Source organism: Euleptes europaea, chromosome 2, assembly GCF_029931775.1.
Source record: "Euleptes europaea isolate rEulEur1 chromosome 2, rEulEur1.hap1, whole genome shotgun sequence".
NCBI classification, from domain to species: Eukaryota; Metazoa; Chordata; class Lepidosauria; order Squamata; family Sphaerodactylidae; genus Euleptes; species Euleptes europaea.
This window is the reverse complement of record NC_079313.1, coordinates 29,260,352-29,277,460: the sequence shown is the minus strand read 5'-3', so window position 1 is coordinate 29,277,460 and position 17,109 is coordinate 29,260,352. Positions and strand designations below refer to the sequence as shown.

The window sequence follows — 17,109 nt, the reverse complement described above, 5'->3', positions numbered from 1 at the left end:
TGAATGCATTGCACATCAATTCTGTGAAGATTCCTTTTGCACATTTTCATCCCAGACAGAAAGACACCAGCAACAAACGGCAGGAATATGGATGGAATTGTGGTCAGAAAGACGGACCACAGATAAAGTGCTGGCAAATGCAAGACCCAGTTTATCTTCCCTGCAAGCGCTGCCTTTCTTCTATTTCACTGAGGCTTCTTTCTTCTCTTGGGGCCAATGACTCTTTTCCAGTCCCTAATTAAAACAGGCTTTAGAAGGGAGGTATTGTATGGACAGTTGCCAAAATGCTAACTGCAAAGATGGAGGGAGGTTATGTGCATAAAGGTGTGACTGCTGTATGGGAAGGGTTATTGTGGGGATTGGGTTGCGATCAAGCTAATAGCATGACCCTGTAAAACACACTTCATCATAATAATGTTTAGCATTTATGCACCTCTAAAGTGTTCAAAGAGCTTTAACAGAGCCAGTGGTTAAGAGCGGTGGACTCTGATCTGGAGAACTGGATTTTATTCCCTGCTCCTCCACAAGCAGCAGAAGCTAATCTGGTGAACTAGATTTGTTTCCTCACTCCTACACATGAAGCCAGCTGGGTGACCTCGGATTAGTCACACTCTATCAGCACCACTTATTTCACAGGGTGTCTGTTGTGGGGAGGGGAAGGGAAGGTGATTGTAAGCCGGTCTGATTCTTCCTTAAGTGATAGAGAAAGTCGGCATATAAAAACCAACTCTTCTTTTTCTTAAATTATCCTCTGTAATCTTTACAAAGCCCCCTTAATATTGAGCCTGAGCTAATGTCCCCAACTTTCAAATGTGTGGTTAAGACTGGAAGTTTGAGCCTTGTCTAAGACCATTTGGAAAGTAAAAGCAAAAGAGGGATTTGAACTAGGGATGCTCTGATTCAGAGGGCCCAACTTGACATCCGACCCACGAACACTGGTTTGACCCAGAGCTTAATCATAGGGCTCAAACAGGTGAGACAAAGATGCCATCCTGTACACAGAATGCAAATGGGCAGCCTCAACTGCCTTGGACTAGGCAAGGAAGGGAGAGAAGGGTGGAACCGCCATTCAGTTTCACTGTTCTAAACCAGTCCCTTCTCTGCTTTGTTCAAGGAGAATGCAGTTTTTTAGAGAACACATCTTTTCTCATTTAAAATGACAACACCAAAGCTGAGAGCCCAGTTCTGAGTAGTGAAACCGAATGGAGGTGAATGCATTAAGCCCCTTCTTTCTTCCCTGTGTGGCCCTGAGGGAAGCTGCACAAGCCTGATATTTGCATTTTATGGACGGATTGAGATGAGCGACCTTTTACTTTTCTGTTTCAGCCCTCAGCCGCTACACTACAACAAGCTCTCAGTGGAGGGTTTTTTTTTTCCTTTTAGATTGCCTCTGCTATACACAACACACTACCAGTCATCTCTATAGAGCAGAATTCCAAATGAAAGCTTGCCCGGACGTTATGGGATGACATGTCCAGCTGCAGAGTCTACAGAACAGAAATAGCCACCTGCCTATTGACTGCGCAACCTGAAAAGAGGTATAGAAACAGGAAATTCTAGACATCGCTGCAAATGGGATTGCAGAACGGATGGGTTGGAAGAAATACCAGAACAGCAGGACGCAGGCTGAAACTGGGAGAGACGCTGGGGCAACAATACAAAATGTTGACGGGAGCTAGGCGCAAGAGGGGGTGAGTGGAACGGACCATGTTACACCACCGACAGCGTGACAATAAAGTGTAGGTGTCCAAAAACAGAAAAGTTTTTCTACACATTTTATTTTATCAACCATTCCTTTTTTAAATTATTCCCAGTGGGTGACAGTTTTGAACAAGAGTGCTGTTTCTTAAGAATGACAGGCTCAGCTTTCTTTTTTCTTTTCTTTTAACTAGACACCATTTAAACTTTGAAAGTCCTTTTCAGACCGTAGCTAATTGGTCTATAAAAAGCAGATCTTGACACGATAAGCAGAAGGTAGGGAAGATTTGCAGACAAACAAGCCTGGGAGTGAAAAAATAATAATCAAGAGAAATCATTGCTCAACTAATCTATTCATCCGTAAAATGGCAAGAGCAGAAAGGAAAGGCTGAACATTCCTCCAAAGAGTAAGTTTCAGAAGTAACCGCCAGTGCAGAGACACAGCTGGATCCCACTGGATGTTTCTGCCAATGGAAGGAGAGGGGGTGATTTTCATTCATCCCCACCCTGCTGCCGCCCAGATGCAGCAGGCCTCCAAATCCACCTCAAGCTGCTCCTTGGGATCCTCCATCTCCCAGAAGCAGCATTTGGGGCTGCAGCCGGAAGTGGGAGGTAAGCAAGTCATGCTCCATCGGTGGAAGTTCTTCCATCAGTGGTAGTTCTGGACAGGATCCAAGCCTTTTACTTCGAGTGGCATGCTATAAGATGGTGAAAGCTACCAGTGCGTTCCATCACTAGGGTTCAGGTGGATGTGGCCATGGGCCAGAAAAGGAAGGCAATGTGACAAGGGAAGGGAAGGGAAGGGGTCATGTGACAAGGGAAGGGGCCATGTCTTAGTGGCAGAGCATCTGCTTGGCATGCAGAAGGTCCCAGGTTCAATCCCGAGCATCTCTATCTAGTAGTAGGTGATATAAAAGACCTTTACCGGATACTCCAGATAGTCGTTGCTAATCTCCGCTTTCCCAGGGGAAGTGCCCAGCTCTTTAAAAACAAAATTTCTCACAAACAGGAAAGGCCCTCATGGGAAGCCACGTGGAACCAATAGCTCCGAAGACTATCACTACCACAACCAATCCCTCCATTTATTCAGCCATCATAATGCAGGTATCAGTGACAGAACATTTCCCTGATCTCCCACTTTGTGTCCTGGAGTACAACTCCGCTTTCCGGAATAATTGCAGGCAATACATGTGACATATGAGAAGTCACTCCTATTCTACCAATGAAAATACAGAGTATGCCAGCTTCAGTGGAGGTTTCTCTCAAAGCATGACGGATGCTGTTTTCAGTGTTATCACCTATGCTATGGCGGGCAGCTCCTTTCCTGACCAAAACTCCTGTGCTCTCAGCAGCTGGTAGCAAAGGAAACAGGTATGGTCTTTCCCATCACTGCAGCTCTGTACACAAGTGTAGCATGAATTACATAAATCATTGCCCTTGTACTGACAAGTTCACAGCATATACCACAGCTAGTCCCAAACACTTTATTGTGTCACTTTTCCCCCCAGATGGGTGCTGGTCTAGCCCTGCCCAGGAAGCATATCTGGCAAAGATTGATTTGGAAATCCAGCTATCTGAAATTAAAGGGGCGCATGTTGCCCTAGTATTGATGAGAAGCAGCTCTGAAGTTTGGGGGCAGGGTTTGGCTACAGAGTGTGGGACCAATCACACAGACAATGCTTGATCCCACACCGTGCATCCAATACCTGCCCCAAAACCTCAGAGCTGAGTCTCACTGATGACTCACTAATGAACCCTAGTCAACAGGTTCAAAACACTAGCACCACCTGCTAAGCAACTACGTTCCCTTTTGTTGCTGTTGCACAACCACAGTGCAGCAGAGTATTTTATGGTGCACCACCAACTTATGCAGCCACCCTGTGTCCATTGCTCCATGGGCAAATCTGCTATTGGCGGATCACCACCGAGCACGCTTAAAAACAAAGCACTGGAGCCTAAGTCAGGAAAGATGCTGGTGCCCCCGATGTCCACAGAGCAGAAAATAAACCAGACAAGCAAGAACTGCACCCCAATACTGCTTTTCGTTTGAATGAAAAATTGCAGATCCTTGTCCTCTCCTTTAAAATGCCTCTATGGCACCTCCTTTCTTAACCCTTTTTTCCCCCAATACTCCTCTTAACCCTTTCCCCCCAATAGTCATCTCAGGCTTTACTCCTCCGCCTGTGCAATCCCAAGCAATGTTACAACCTGCTAAGTCTGCTGAAATCAACAGCCTTCTAAGGGTTAGGACTGTGTTGGCAGTGTTTCCCCAAAGCCCCTTGCCCTCTTAATCAACTCTGCCCATTTCCCCTTGCTGTCCTTTCTGCTTTGAACTACTTGCTGATGCCACCTCAGGGCTAAAGAAAACAGACAAAGATCACACATTTTGTTACATCACTCAAATGCATATTACAGGAGCCGCTCATTTGCCTCAGAGCAGTGCAGAGAGGGGAGACGGTTGTTTAACCCTTTCCTGTGCATTCAGGTTTGCTTATTGAAATCTGGGCTGCCTGCTGTGTTAGCAGCATTTTAAATCCCCACTCTGCTGATGGAAACCCCTTTCATCAGCAGAAATATTCTGCAGGATTGAAGCAAATACTGTCGTTCAAAATGAAAATGCAAAGCACTAAGTTTTCAGCACGCCTGAGGAACACAAGTGGAGGTAGTTACTGCTATGAGCATAGATAGATTTAAAGATTCATGGAGGAGAGGTCCATCAATGGCTACTAACCATTGTGACTGAACCTCCATATACAGAGGCAACAAACCTCTGAATACCAGCAGGGGAGGGTCTTTGCCTCTATGCCTTGTTTGTTTGGCTCTCCAGGGCCACTGATAGATCGCTGAGAAACAGTATGCTGGAATAGATGGGCCACTGTTCTGACCCAGCAGGCTGTACGTATGTTCTTAAAATCCTAGAACCTAATCCAGATTTTGCCAGGGCTAGTTAAGAGCAACAATGTTTGCTGATGAGAGAAAACTGAACATTCTGTGAAGATACAAAAAACAGGAAAATAAACCAAATATTACCTGCAGTAATATATGACCTAATGATTGGATGCACTCAGAATGAAAAACACAGACTCAACTTTGCCTGGTATAATATTATTTGCCCAGAAAGACAAGACTAAGATGCCAAAAGCAACAATGCTCTCAAAGACTGACTACGTTTTCCAAACTTACATCACGAACAGAGGTCAAGTGGTTGGCCTTTGTAGACCCCAGGAAACTGTTCAAATGCTGCATTATTCTCATCTTCCGCTGATGTCGGAAAGTCTTTTCTTCATCACACAGTGCCATGCTGAAGCGGAGGTCTGTCGAAGAGCTAACAGGCAGAGAACAGACAAGCTTTATGCCATTAAAAAAAGGTTTTTTCTTCTTCTTCAGGGGCTTAGGCCGGTGGGCCTTGGAGGTGACTGGCCGCCTGATGAACACCTTGGCAAACCTCCTTGGCAAGGACATTCATAGGAGCTGGCCACTGAGAAATGGCGCAATCATGTTAACTGGGGTTTTAAGCTTTTACTGTATGTTCTAATGTTGCTATAGTTGTGAGTTTTATGTGTATCGCTCTACCTGTTGGAAGCCGGCAGTGCCAGAGAGGGCGGGATATGAATTTAATAACAAATAAATAATAAATACATAAATAAACCAGGCAGCCAGGTTTGCATCAATTTCTCTGTAAAGGTAAAGGTGCAATCATCTGTGCAATCACCAGGTCATTACTGACCCATGGGGTGATGTCACATCATGATGTTTACTAGGCAGACTATGTTTATGGGGTGGTTTGCCATTGCCTTCCCCAGTCCTCTACACTTTACCCCCAACAAGCTTTTTTTACTGACCTCGGAAGGATGGAAGGCTGAGTCAACCTTCAGCTGGCTACCTGAAACTGACTTCTGCTGGGATCAAACTCAAGCTGTGAGCAGAGCTTTGACTGCAGTACTGTAGCTTAGCATTCTGTGCCATTGGGCTCCTAATTCCTCTGTAGACTGGCAAAATCCTGAACCATTTCTATATGACATGAAAGATCTAGGGAAGTTGTACAGCATGAGCATGGCAATGAGAATCCCCTATTTAGTTCCATTTCTCAGTAAAGATATACTAAACATGAAGTGTGCAGCTCTTCACCGGCATCCCGATGATTATGGAATAACTTCCCCAGCCGATGCGCCTGGCTCCCTCACTCTTGACCTTTAGGAAGCAGCTGAAGACAATCTTATTCAGGATGGCATTTGATTAACTGTAGTTCTTCTGCCTACCAGAAGTTTTAAATTATTGATTTTAAATTATTGATTCTATATCTTTTTTGTGTGTGTTTTATTGGGGTTTATTGTCATTTATATTGTAAGGTGCCTTAAGTTCCTGTAAAGTAGAAAGGTAATTAATAAATGTTTTAAATAAAATAAATAAATAAACAAAATAAACTCCAGATGAAGTTGTGAATGGATTTATTTTTTTTAATGATGCAATACTCAAAAGTATCATAAATTGCCTGAAGGAAATCACTGTACTTAAAAAACTGCAACAGAATCTTCTTTACACTTCCCTTTAAACAGTAATTAAGTTAAAAAAAACACACCAAACTTGGGATCTTTACTGATTCAACACTGTTTTGCTTCCCCTCAAAGTACTAATTATTGCAAAATGTGGTGGTAAGCAAGGTAGCAGAATTGTCCTGACCACAAAATGAGAGAAGAAATACCGAGGCTGCTACACAACACATTACCAAGGTTGTTTTGTCAAGCACACCCCAGGGACATTCTTGCGGGCTCCAGCTTTCTCTTGACAATTTATGAAGGGTGGAAGTTCTGATCCACTGAGGACTGGTTGATATATGCTGCAGTGCCTCCATGAGGCAGTCCTACAGGTCCAGCAGAGACCATTTGCACGGGTGACACACACAACACTTCTTTCATGCACGTGCCACCATGAAGTTTCACAATCACATTATTCCTTATTTTCATAAAATATTTATATTCTGCCCTCTGAAGCTTTCAGTTTTCCAGGCAGCTCCCAATGTAGGCAAAAACTACCAGACTCATTTTTTTACATCAAATATCTATGTTAAACACACATTGATCAATCATAATTAAAGTGTTAACACAGCTGCACAAGAGTTAAAATAGTTATCTACTAGAGCAGTTAAAAGACCGTAAAATAGCATAAATAAAACCATTACACCCCTTTGTAATTTAGTAAATATTTTACTTCCTGGTGTGGTTTTAAGGGGTTTTGCTGTGCAGTTTTTTGGGGTTGGGGGTTGGGGCAGGTTGGTTTTAACCACCGCTGATGTTTATAATTTTATTGAAGGTTTTCTGTTCTGATGATTGCGTTGTTGGTTTTAATTTTAAGCCACTTTCGAGATCCCAGCTGGACTAGTAAGTGGAAAAGACACATTTTAGCATTATACATACTTGAATGGTAAAAGTAGGGCTACCAACCTCTAGAAGGTTAGTACAAAAATAGACGTGGTGGCTGGAAATCTCCCAACTGATCTCCAGGCAACAGAGATCAGTTCACCTAGAGAAAATTGCCGCTTTGGAAGGTGGCCTCTATGGTATTATATCCTATTTAAGTCCCCTCTCTCCCCAAACCGTGCCGCCTCAGGCTCCACCCTCAAAATCCCCAGGTATTTCCCAACCCAAAGCTGGCAACCCTAGGTAAAAGCCCGAAGTAATTGTAGCAGCAGAAGAGGCTCTACCATTCACTAGCTCTGTGGAATAAAGGGGGGGTGGAACATCATCCCATTCACTCCCGCCATTTCCTCCTTTGGAGTCCCTCTCTTAAAGGCCATATAGCTTGCCTCCAAGGATAGAAGGTTCCCTTCTTATGCTCTGCCCTTCTCCTAATGCTCAAATAAAGACCGAGAGATGGTAGCTTGGATTTCTGTCTTTGTATCATTTTAATTGTTCTTGGCAAGATTTTTAACTTAGGGAGACTCAGGACAACAAAACTGAAGAACCTGGGAATTGTGCAAAGCAATCAAAATGTGAGGTGCATTGTTCAATTGTGTTGAAAAACCGGAATGACCTAGTCCTGCATGGTGTCACCTGGGCACTGAAGTTCCTTGCTGAATCTCAACCATTGCGAAAACAAAACCCTACCCTTTTGCTTGAAAAGATTGCATTCATCACAAATGCTGAGGAATACAGGTCCTAGGAGCTTTTGTCAACTTAGTTATGTAGGAATTCTAAGAATTATTTTATGGGAAAAAGATTAGAGATCTTTGATTACAGAACCTGCTGTTTTTGACCTTTAAAGCCTTACACGGTCTGGGGCCCTCATATCTTCAGGACCGTCTCTCCTGGTATACCCCCCAAAGAGCATTAAGATCATCTGATAATAATCTACTGGTGGTCCCCGGCCCTAAGAGTGAGCGGCTGTCCTCGAAAAGAGCCAGGGCTTTTTTGGCCCTGGCTCCAGCCTAATGGAATGCTCTGTCTTAAGGAATGCTTTGTCTTAAGAGACCTTAAGGAGTTCCGCAGGGCCTGTAAGAGCTTTTCTGCCAGGCCTACAGTTGAGGATATTACAACGCCTGCCTGTTTGCTTGGTCAATATGTCTGGATTGTTGCGCCATCTTTGGGTTTCGTTTGTTTTATTGGGTTTTATTGTTATAAGTTTTAATATTGATGGTACAATTTTAAATGATGTAACCCACCCTAAGCCGGCTTTATCTGGGGAGGGAGGGCTAGAAATCACTAAACAAACAAGAAAACTGCAGATCATGTACTTTGGCTTCTCTGCCCACTTACTATCACATGGTCAAAGTGGAAGAGTGAGAAAAGAAAATTGTTGTTGGTGGGTTAAGATGCAGATGGATTAAAGAGATGTACGGTGCAATCCTATGACAAGGCATAGAAGCGAAGGCCTTTGCATGATCCTACCTCCTACCATAGGTATTCAGAAGTACATTGTCACTGAATATGTGAGAACCACTGTCTAATTATGACAAGGAACTAAAGTAAAATGGGGGAGGTTACACAGGGTAGTCATTGCACATACACCCCTATAAAACCTGGTTGCAAATCTAACCTAGTTTGAAATTGCAGCACACCAAAGACATCCACTTGATGCTGGATATATGGGTCAAGCACACTGCACAGAGATCTGGATCTAGTTTACAGGCGGAAAGGCAAGAAAGAAAAAGAGTACAGGAGTTTTCCTCCATAAAATTCCTGAAAATGGTGGTGTTTTGAATAATAATATACCAATTGTATCATTAAATTTGTTCTCAGCTGCATGCAAAAGTGCCTCAAGGGGAAAAAACGGATTCTATAGTTTGAATGAATTGTGCAGTTATGCAAACCTGGTGTGCCATCTGAGCATAGCTTGGCCTGTGGAAGGTTATTTTGAGGAATCTGGAACTCTGTATAAAAATGTTATCAGTATTACATCACTATCTTTCTGCAACGGATTGAGGATGGATTAAAAGTGGAAGAATACATGGGGAATACATCACTAATGCTTGCTCAAGCCACAATATATGCAATTCTCTATATTCCCATGCACAACAGTAGTTGTACCATAAGTGTTCTGGTGCATAAGTATATTTCCAGAGTTCCTTGTTATACATTCAATGGGAGTGCAGCGTTGATTCCTGAAGAAACAATCTTTTGGTTTTGGAATATTGCAAATACAGGGCATGATTCAAGTTTCAGTCATTTCAGTAGGAAACTTATGCCCACCTTCTAAACCAACAGGACATCAGCTGGTTCATGCTCACTTTCTTCTGAATATTTTCAACCTAACTTCAATCCTATGCAAAGGTACCCCAGTGTACGCCTACTGGAATAAATAGGTTTTGACTGGAGTTAACTCTGTACAGGATAGCACCATAAGTTATTTCTAAAGTAAGATTGTCCCCATTTTATAATGCACCCCCACAAAAAAAGTAAAACCAAAACTCTTGTAAAGAGTGACTGCTTATGAGACTGTTTCCTGCATTTCTATTTTCAGTTAATCAAGATTACTTACCAAACCTCAAGAGATATCTCCAAAGTAATTTCTGTGACCTGAACAAGAAATGGTATATTGTCACATTTTTGTCAAGAAGTTATTTCTTTAGAGATTAAATTATCAACAAAAACACAACGTAACATCAACCCCCATCTAGCACCCATTCAAGTTTGCAGAGAACTCTACAGGATGTGTTACAAGAAATCAAAAGTTAACTGCACAGGGAAAGAAGAAGCACCTTATCAGTTTTTATCTCGGTCATTTTATCAACACTAATCACTCTCCTTGGAGGCTAATTTTCCTTGTTATTCCTCTTCCCAATTCCTAGGAAAAAGTAACACCAAGGAGAAATATAAGCAGAGAGAAACAACAGGAAGAAAATGGTAGACAGAGGATCCTCCTTCGCTTTACTCTATTCTGGTTAGACCTCACCTAGAGTATTGTGTTCAGTTTTGGGCACCGCAATTTAAGAAGGATGTAGACAAGCTGGAATGTGTCCAGAGGAGGGCAATGAAGATGGTGAGGGGTCTGGAGACCAAGTCCTATGAGGAAAGGTTGAAGGAGCTGGGTATGCTTAGCCTGAAGAGGAGAAGACTGAGAGGGGCTATGATAACCATCTTCAAGTACTTGAAGGGCTGTCATATAGAGGAGGGTGTCGAGTTGTTTTCTGTTGCCCCAGATCGTTGGACCAGAACCAAGGGGTTTGAAATAAAATCAAAAGAGTTTCCGTCTAGACATTAGGAAGAATTTTCTAACAGAGTGGTTCCTCAGTGGAACAGGCTTCCTCGGGAGGTGGTAAGCGCTCTTTCCCTGGAGGTGTTTAAGCAGAGGATAGATGGCCCTCTGTCAGCAATGCTGATTCTATGACCTTAGACAGATAACGAGAGGAAGGGCATCTTGGCCATCTTCTGGGCATGGAGTAGGGGTCACTGGAGGTTTGTGGGGGCGGTAGTTGTGAATTTCCTGCATTCTGCAGGGGATTGGACTAGATGACCCTGGTAGTCCCTTTCAACTCTATGATTCTATGTTTTAGTTGAACGCAACCCTATAAAAACACCACATACATTAATTGTGCTATAAGCAAAAACAACATAAAATAAACATCTCTTCTTCCATTTTCCTCTCTTTCTCTAAAAAAGAGGGTCAGTATGGTGTAGTGGTTAGAGCCTTCAACAATGATCTAGGAGACCCCAGGTTTGAATCCCCATTCTGCCATGGAAGCTTGCTTGGTGACCTTGGTCCAGTCACACACACTCAGACTAACCTACCTCACAGGGTTGTTGTGAGGATAAAATGGAGGAGAAGAGAATGATGTAAGCCACTTTGGGTTTCTACTGGGGGGAAAGGTTGTGTATAAAAGATAGGCACTAGGGGCTCTGGCCAATATCCCCAGGTTGCTAACCACCCCTTCACAAACACAAAACCCCAGGATAGCTATGTTCTAGAAATTATTTATTATTAAAAATCCAAAGACATTCTTTACTTTTTTCTTCATAAGGCATTACACTGAGGCACAATAGCATGATATTTCATCACAAAGCTTTTACCAAGGAAAAATGTAATAAAGAACAGTATAAACTCATTCGGTGTTGCAATTTCCCTGCAATTTCTTCAGGTCCCTCCTTACCAGGGAAAATATTAACTAAATTCCTGTGGTAACATGTTAATATTATTCATATTTAGATGCATGCCCTACCCAATTTCCTTTGGGCTCTGCCTTATCACCCAAGAAGTAGGCATATACTATTATTTCTGTTTTAACAGATGGAAAATGGAGTGTGTGTGTGTGTGTGAAGTACCGTCAAGTCGCTTCTGACTCAAGGCGACCCTATGAATCAATGTCCTCCAAAATGTCCTATCTAAGTAAGAGTGACTTATTGAAGGTCATTCAATTGACAGCTGAATGAGAATGTTCATCGAGGGCAATGTCCCAAAATTTTGTATACGGGACCACATTGGCTTAAGAGGCTCTACTCCTTAAATTCTGGAGGAAGGGCACATCTATGTTTTGGCTCATACATATTACAGAGAAAAGAACTGTTGCCCAGATAGCATATAATGTACTGCTTCCATCTTTGCAGCTCTAAGGCAGCCAACTAGAGCAAATCAAGGCCATGATGCTCTCAAGCTATTAACTCTTGAGCACCCTCTTTGAAGTCTCTTGGATATACAAAAAGCAAATAGTTGTAGAATTTCAACATCATCAGTGGAAATCCAGGCCATCTAATGTAAAGCGAAACTAGAAAAAAATAGGCATAGGAATCTTTTGCACTGAATAGTATTCTAGGGCCATGCTACCCTCCAACACAGAGATCATGTTCTGGTCTTCCCACACTTTGCCTTCCTCATCCCCTAGCTCTTTATCTGAAATCTGTCATGCCATTTCTACCACTCTCGCTTGGTCGATCATCAATATCAGATACTTCTACACAGCAGAAAACCTGTCCTCTGACAAGCAACACCACCATTATTAAAACTTTGGAGAAGGTTAAGGAAGGAAGACAGCTTAACAGAAACAAAGTGTGGTAAGTTGGAAGCTTCAGGTTGTGGGGAGCTAGTTATGTGAATACTGGCATCATTTAAATACACTATGGATTGACTTCTGACATCCAGCTGCAGTTGGTCAAAAAGCAAGGGTTGCAATCAGGTCAAAAGCTCATCCATGTCACATAGCTTTGGGCCTGCATCCCATACTGACTGACTTTTTCCTGAGGCCCGTGGTTGTCGGAATTCCATCAGGTAAATTTCCTTCTATGGCACTGAAGCCAACATAGCTTAGTTTTACCCATGTGATTGTTTCAATACATATGTTACGATCAGAATTCACCACTTCCTCAAAAGCCTTCAAAAGTGGGGTCTAAGCCCAGAAGTCATATTCTGAACAAGCCAGCCACTGCCTTGGAATGCTTGTTTGAATCCATCTGTGGGGTCCTGGTCTATGGCATTATGGCATAACTACTAGTCAATTCTAGGACCATTAGCAAAGATAGCAGTGTTTGAGATGGCTACCTGGGATCCATTCTTAGAAATAGCTGCTTCAGTACCATCTTGCAAGTCAACATAAGACATTCTAAGTTCACCACAATATTGAGCACCGGAATCTGGCCACAGATATGAAGAGAATCTTGATTTTACTAAGAGAAATTTGGAACTTACTTGATTGATGATGAATGGAACTTCTTTCTTCTCTCCAACTTTAAGTGATGAGATGTGAAATGTTGCTGAACCAAGAGTCTCATCCATCACATAATTGGCATCCATAAGAGTGATCTACAAAACATATTTTTTCTTTTTCTTTTAAACTGTAAATGCATAGTTTAGAAGTGATACAGTGATAGAAATACCAAACAGAAGAAGCAAATCATCCAACAATGAACTAAAATACAGAAAAGCACAAAAGAAATCCAACACATTCAAATGGTACACTGTAACAGCCAAATCAAATCATAGCAAGTTGGAAGCTTTCAGCCAGCACTGAAGTATTACAAAAAAAAAATTTAAGCAATCATCATTCCCTAAATGTCTCCTTACATGACATGGCCTTCCAAAAACAATTATGTTATTTTCCTGTAGAGAACGACATTCCATATTTTATACTTCAGACTGAAGCACAAGGCACTTTACTGTGTTTCCAACATGTTCTGATTCATATGTTGGACAAAATTATCACTATCGTTACCAAATGCATATTTTCTTACCTCTCAAATATCCCCTCGAAACACATACCATATTCTTCTTTATTAAAAATACAGCTGACAGCCAAACCAATACAGAGGCATATACAGAACACGATTTCCAACTGCCCCAACAAATAAAAATAGGATAAGACAACATACCACATTTAGCACCTCCAACATGTAAGGACAGACACCCTAGCATTTGGGCAAAACTCTACAAGTGATATTTGCTTCCATAAGATGTTTAGCTGATTCTGTAAACTTATGATTCCACTGTGAAAAACAAGGTTGCACTTGCCTGTAACTATTGTTCATTGAGTGTCTTCCGTGCAGGAACGCATGGGACTGCACAGGTGCAGGCCAGCCACAGGAACTTTTCACAAGTTTCTTTCAGCTTTAGTGCTCAGGGAGCACTCCCTCCATCACATGGTCATTTGGGCAAGAAGGGAGAGCCCACCCTTGGAATGGGAGGAGGGGAGGGGGAGCACAAATAGAGTGCTGAAGCTGAAAGAAGCTTGCAAAATGTTCCTGCGGTTGGCCTGCACAGTCCCATGCGGGACTGCACTGAAGACACCAAGATGGACTGGTCCTTTTCCCATCATATTTTATGTCTTAAATCCAGTGCATCCAAACTTAGACTTTTATAGATTTTTGAGACATCCCTTTTTGACTAGAAAAGCTGTTCATTAATTTTTCAAATTCTGTCAGTTTTCTATAAATATTATGTTGTCTGGAAATCTGTCTGTTCCCACATGAATCCTTTCATTAAGATCTATATCAAATGTCCTTTTCCAAATGCCCCCGTATTAAGAAACTCTGACAGTGTCTTTCCTATAGTGACATTCCTAGTACTTACTACTAGTAGGCTCCAAGTTAAGTCCTGCATATTCCTACTTCAGATATTCTGACTGCATATTCCTACTTCAACAGAGCAATCTGAAGGGGGGTAAGTTGCGCCATGGCCTGGGAGGGCACAGCCAAGCCACCTCCTGAGTGGATTGCTGTGCTGTGGCCAACAAGCCAAAGAGGAACGCTCCCCCAACCCAGCGCCACAATTTTTTGCGAGTGTAAGTTTGTGCCGCTAAAAGTGGGCATTCCCGGGGTGAAAGGGCTCACGGAGCTGACTAAAGCCAGCCCTGCCCCCAGTAACACCCCCTATGGCATCAGCACGAGCCCCTGTGCCTGAAGTGCCCGGCTTCCATGGTTGCACCACCTCAGTGGCCCCTTCCTCAAAGTACCCTCTCTTTATATTTCAATCCCCAACCATCCACATTAATGAGAGTGGATGATGTGAGTTTATGATGAAGTGTGATGAATTGTGTGTCCCTCACAGGTCTCCTCTTCAGATACTCATAATAATATCAGATGTACTTCTGAGGTAAAGTCCCCCTTTCATTATTTGACGGGACAGATAAGACACAGGTTTTATGAATAAAACATGTTTTATTCAATCAGGAAAAAAGTTCCATGGGCTCTAATTGTCTGACAATCACTTAGATTTGCATGAGGCCAAAACTAAAATAAAAAATAAAAAAATAATAATGAAAAACTCTGCCAAAGCCACTAGAAGTTGTGCTCACCGTCTTTCTGGAAAATATTCCAAGGTGTTTGCCTTGTCACACAAAATTAATCTCAAACAACTATGCAAAAGATGGGGCCACCACCTTTGGTTTCCGAATGCATTAATATCTGCCAAAGAGCTGGAATTGTTCTCCTTGAGATGGATAGAACTTCAATGTCTTCTCCAAATTTCATTTGAAGGGCTGGAAAGGCAGTAGTGAATATGAAGGGTCTAATCATGACATGTTATGGGAGCCTTGAAGGTGCTCACAGTCACAGTGCTCACAGTTGTGCTCACAGTCTTTCTCTCCAGTGGGACCTGTTCATTATTAGCTGAGAAGCCAAGACTGGCTATGTTTAAGGGAGGGATACCTCAAAAAGAGCAACTTTGACAGTAAATCTTTTGAGGGTTGAGGTTTTACTTTACTTTCAGCCGGAGCACATCACTGTGTTTGGAGAAGGTGTGAAAATGCTATTGGTGCTGTTCCATCTAAAATGTCTCATTCACTCGTACAAGTTCCCACTTGATGCTAGAGTCAGCAAGTAATGACCATGAGAACTCAACATCTACAGAACCATATCACATCAGAATTTTTGTTCCTGTATTTGGCGTCATCCACAATCAGCTGAGTGTAAGGAAACTTACTAAATTCCCAACCGTATTTTGTTCTAATGTGTTCTCCTTTAGGGAACTACTCTTTCTGCACTCAGGTTTGGTTACATTAAATTGAAAATGGCAGCAATGCGTTGAAAGTCAGCTCCTAACAATGATTTCATGAACCCTCACTGAAAAACAAGACAATCCTCATAAAACAAAAGCAGTTTTCTAAAGCTGGATGTCAGCAGTTCCACACAGCAGGAAAAATTATTTCATTTGGTAAGAATTCAGTGGGAAGCAAAAGATTCAGGTCTTGCTCAGCAGTAAATGGCTGAACTAGCCTCTGAACAGAAAATAAAAGAAGCAATACTGTTCTGATTTCTTCCCATTCTCCCAGAAGAAAAACAAACAACACAAAATGAGTAGCACAAGCTGTAAAAAATAAAAAAGAATAGCACTGGTCCAAAAACACTAGTTTGGATAGCACATATTATTTCATCTATTTTGTCCATGGGATAAAGTCAGCACACAAGACATGTCTGCACTAAACATGAGAACATTTGATCTCCTCCATTCTGCCTTAGCTTGGAGCCTGTAGCGTATAGCAGAATTCTTGCAGGAGGAGGTCCCACACAGGGGGATCACCACATAGGTGTCTACCTGACTGCAGAGCAAGCATGCCTGGCCATGAGCTGCAAGGCCTCAGAAACCTCTGAGGCCAACAACTTGTTCCAATGGGGTTGCCAGACCCAAAAACAGTCAACCTCTCCTGTGGTGCTCTATGGCCTCCCAGCAGGTTCACCAGAATCTCCAATGAGCAGTGCTCAGTGATGGTAACCTCAAAGGTTTGTGTGGGGAGGTCCTCTGGCTGCATATTTGTAGGAGTTGGACTACTGGACTCTGGGGATTGCATATAGAGGTGCAGCTTCTCCTCTTCCCCTTCAGATTGTCACCTTCTTAGGTTATCTATTGATTAGGGTGGCGAACCCTTCAGGTGGGGCCCAGAGATCTCCTGCTAGTACAATTGATCTCCAGAGAGAAGAGATCAGTTCCTCTGGAGAAAATGACTTCTTTGAAAAGTAGACTTTATGGCATTGTCCCCTGCTGAGGTCCCTCCCAAGCCCCACCTTCCCCAGGATCCACTTCCAAAATCTCCACGTATTTCCTCACCCAGAGCTGGCAATCCCACTGTTGGTTCTCCTATAGCTTCTACAGCTCTCTTGTTTTCTAAGACTTCTACAGCTCTCTCATTCCCATTAACAATGGGCTCCGTATAAACTTGAAGTCTCAGCTTGATCATAGATGTGAGCTGAAGGCCAAGAGCCACAGGTTTTTAGCCCATGGCTTAAGGTTTGTGGTTTTGTGCAAGCCAAGCTGGTGGAAACAGTACCAGCCCAGAATGTCTCATGACTCAATGCTTGTGCTAAGTTTGACTGGGGGGCTGCTAGATTGTATATTTTTGTTTAAACTGTTACTGTTCATGCATATTTTTTTACTTTTTACTCCACTTTAAGTATCCAGTATGAGAATAAGTAGGATACTTAAATAAAATCAAAATTATTCTCATCAATAAGACCACTGATGGTTTACAAAAATCAGAAGGAGAAGTTGAAAATGTTC

General features: G+C 42.5%; 1 protein-coding gene across 1 annotated transcript in view; it reads right to left on the bottom strand.

Annotated features, from left to right (window-relative positions):
* The window catches only part of PLA2G4A (phospholipase A2 group IVA), an 80,674-nt gene that overhangs the window by 44,496 nt on the left and 19,069 nt on the right, over nt 1–17,109 (bottom strand). Inside the window, exons 4-6 of the mRNA XM_056844321.1 lie at nt 12,811–12,924; nt 9,673–9,710; nt 4,882–5,023 (exon numbers count right to left, since the gene is read on the bottom strand). Of these exons, the coding sequence (XP_056700299.1) occupies nt 4,882–5,023; nt 9,673–9,710; nt 12,811–12,924 (294 nt within the window). The remainder of the gene's footprint in view (nt 1–4,881; nt 5,024–9,672; nt 9,711–12,810; nt 12,925–17,109) is intronic.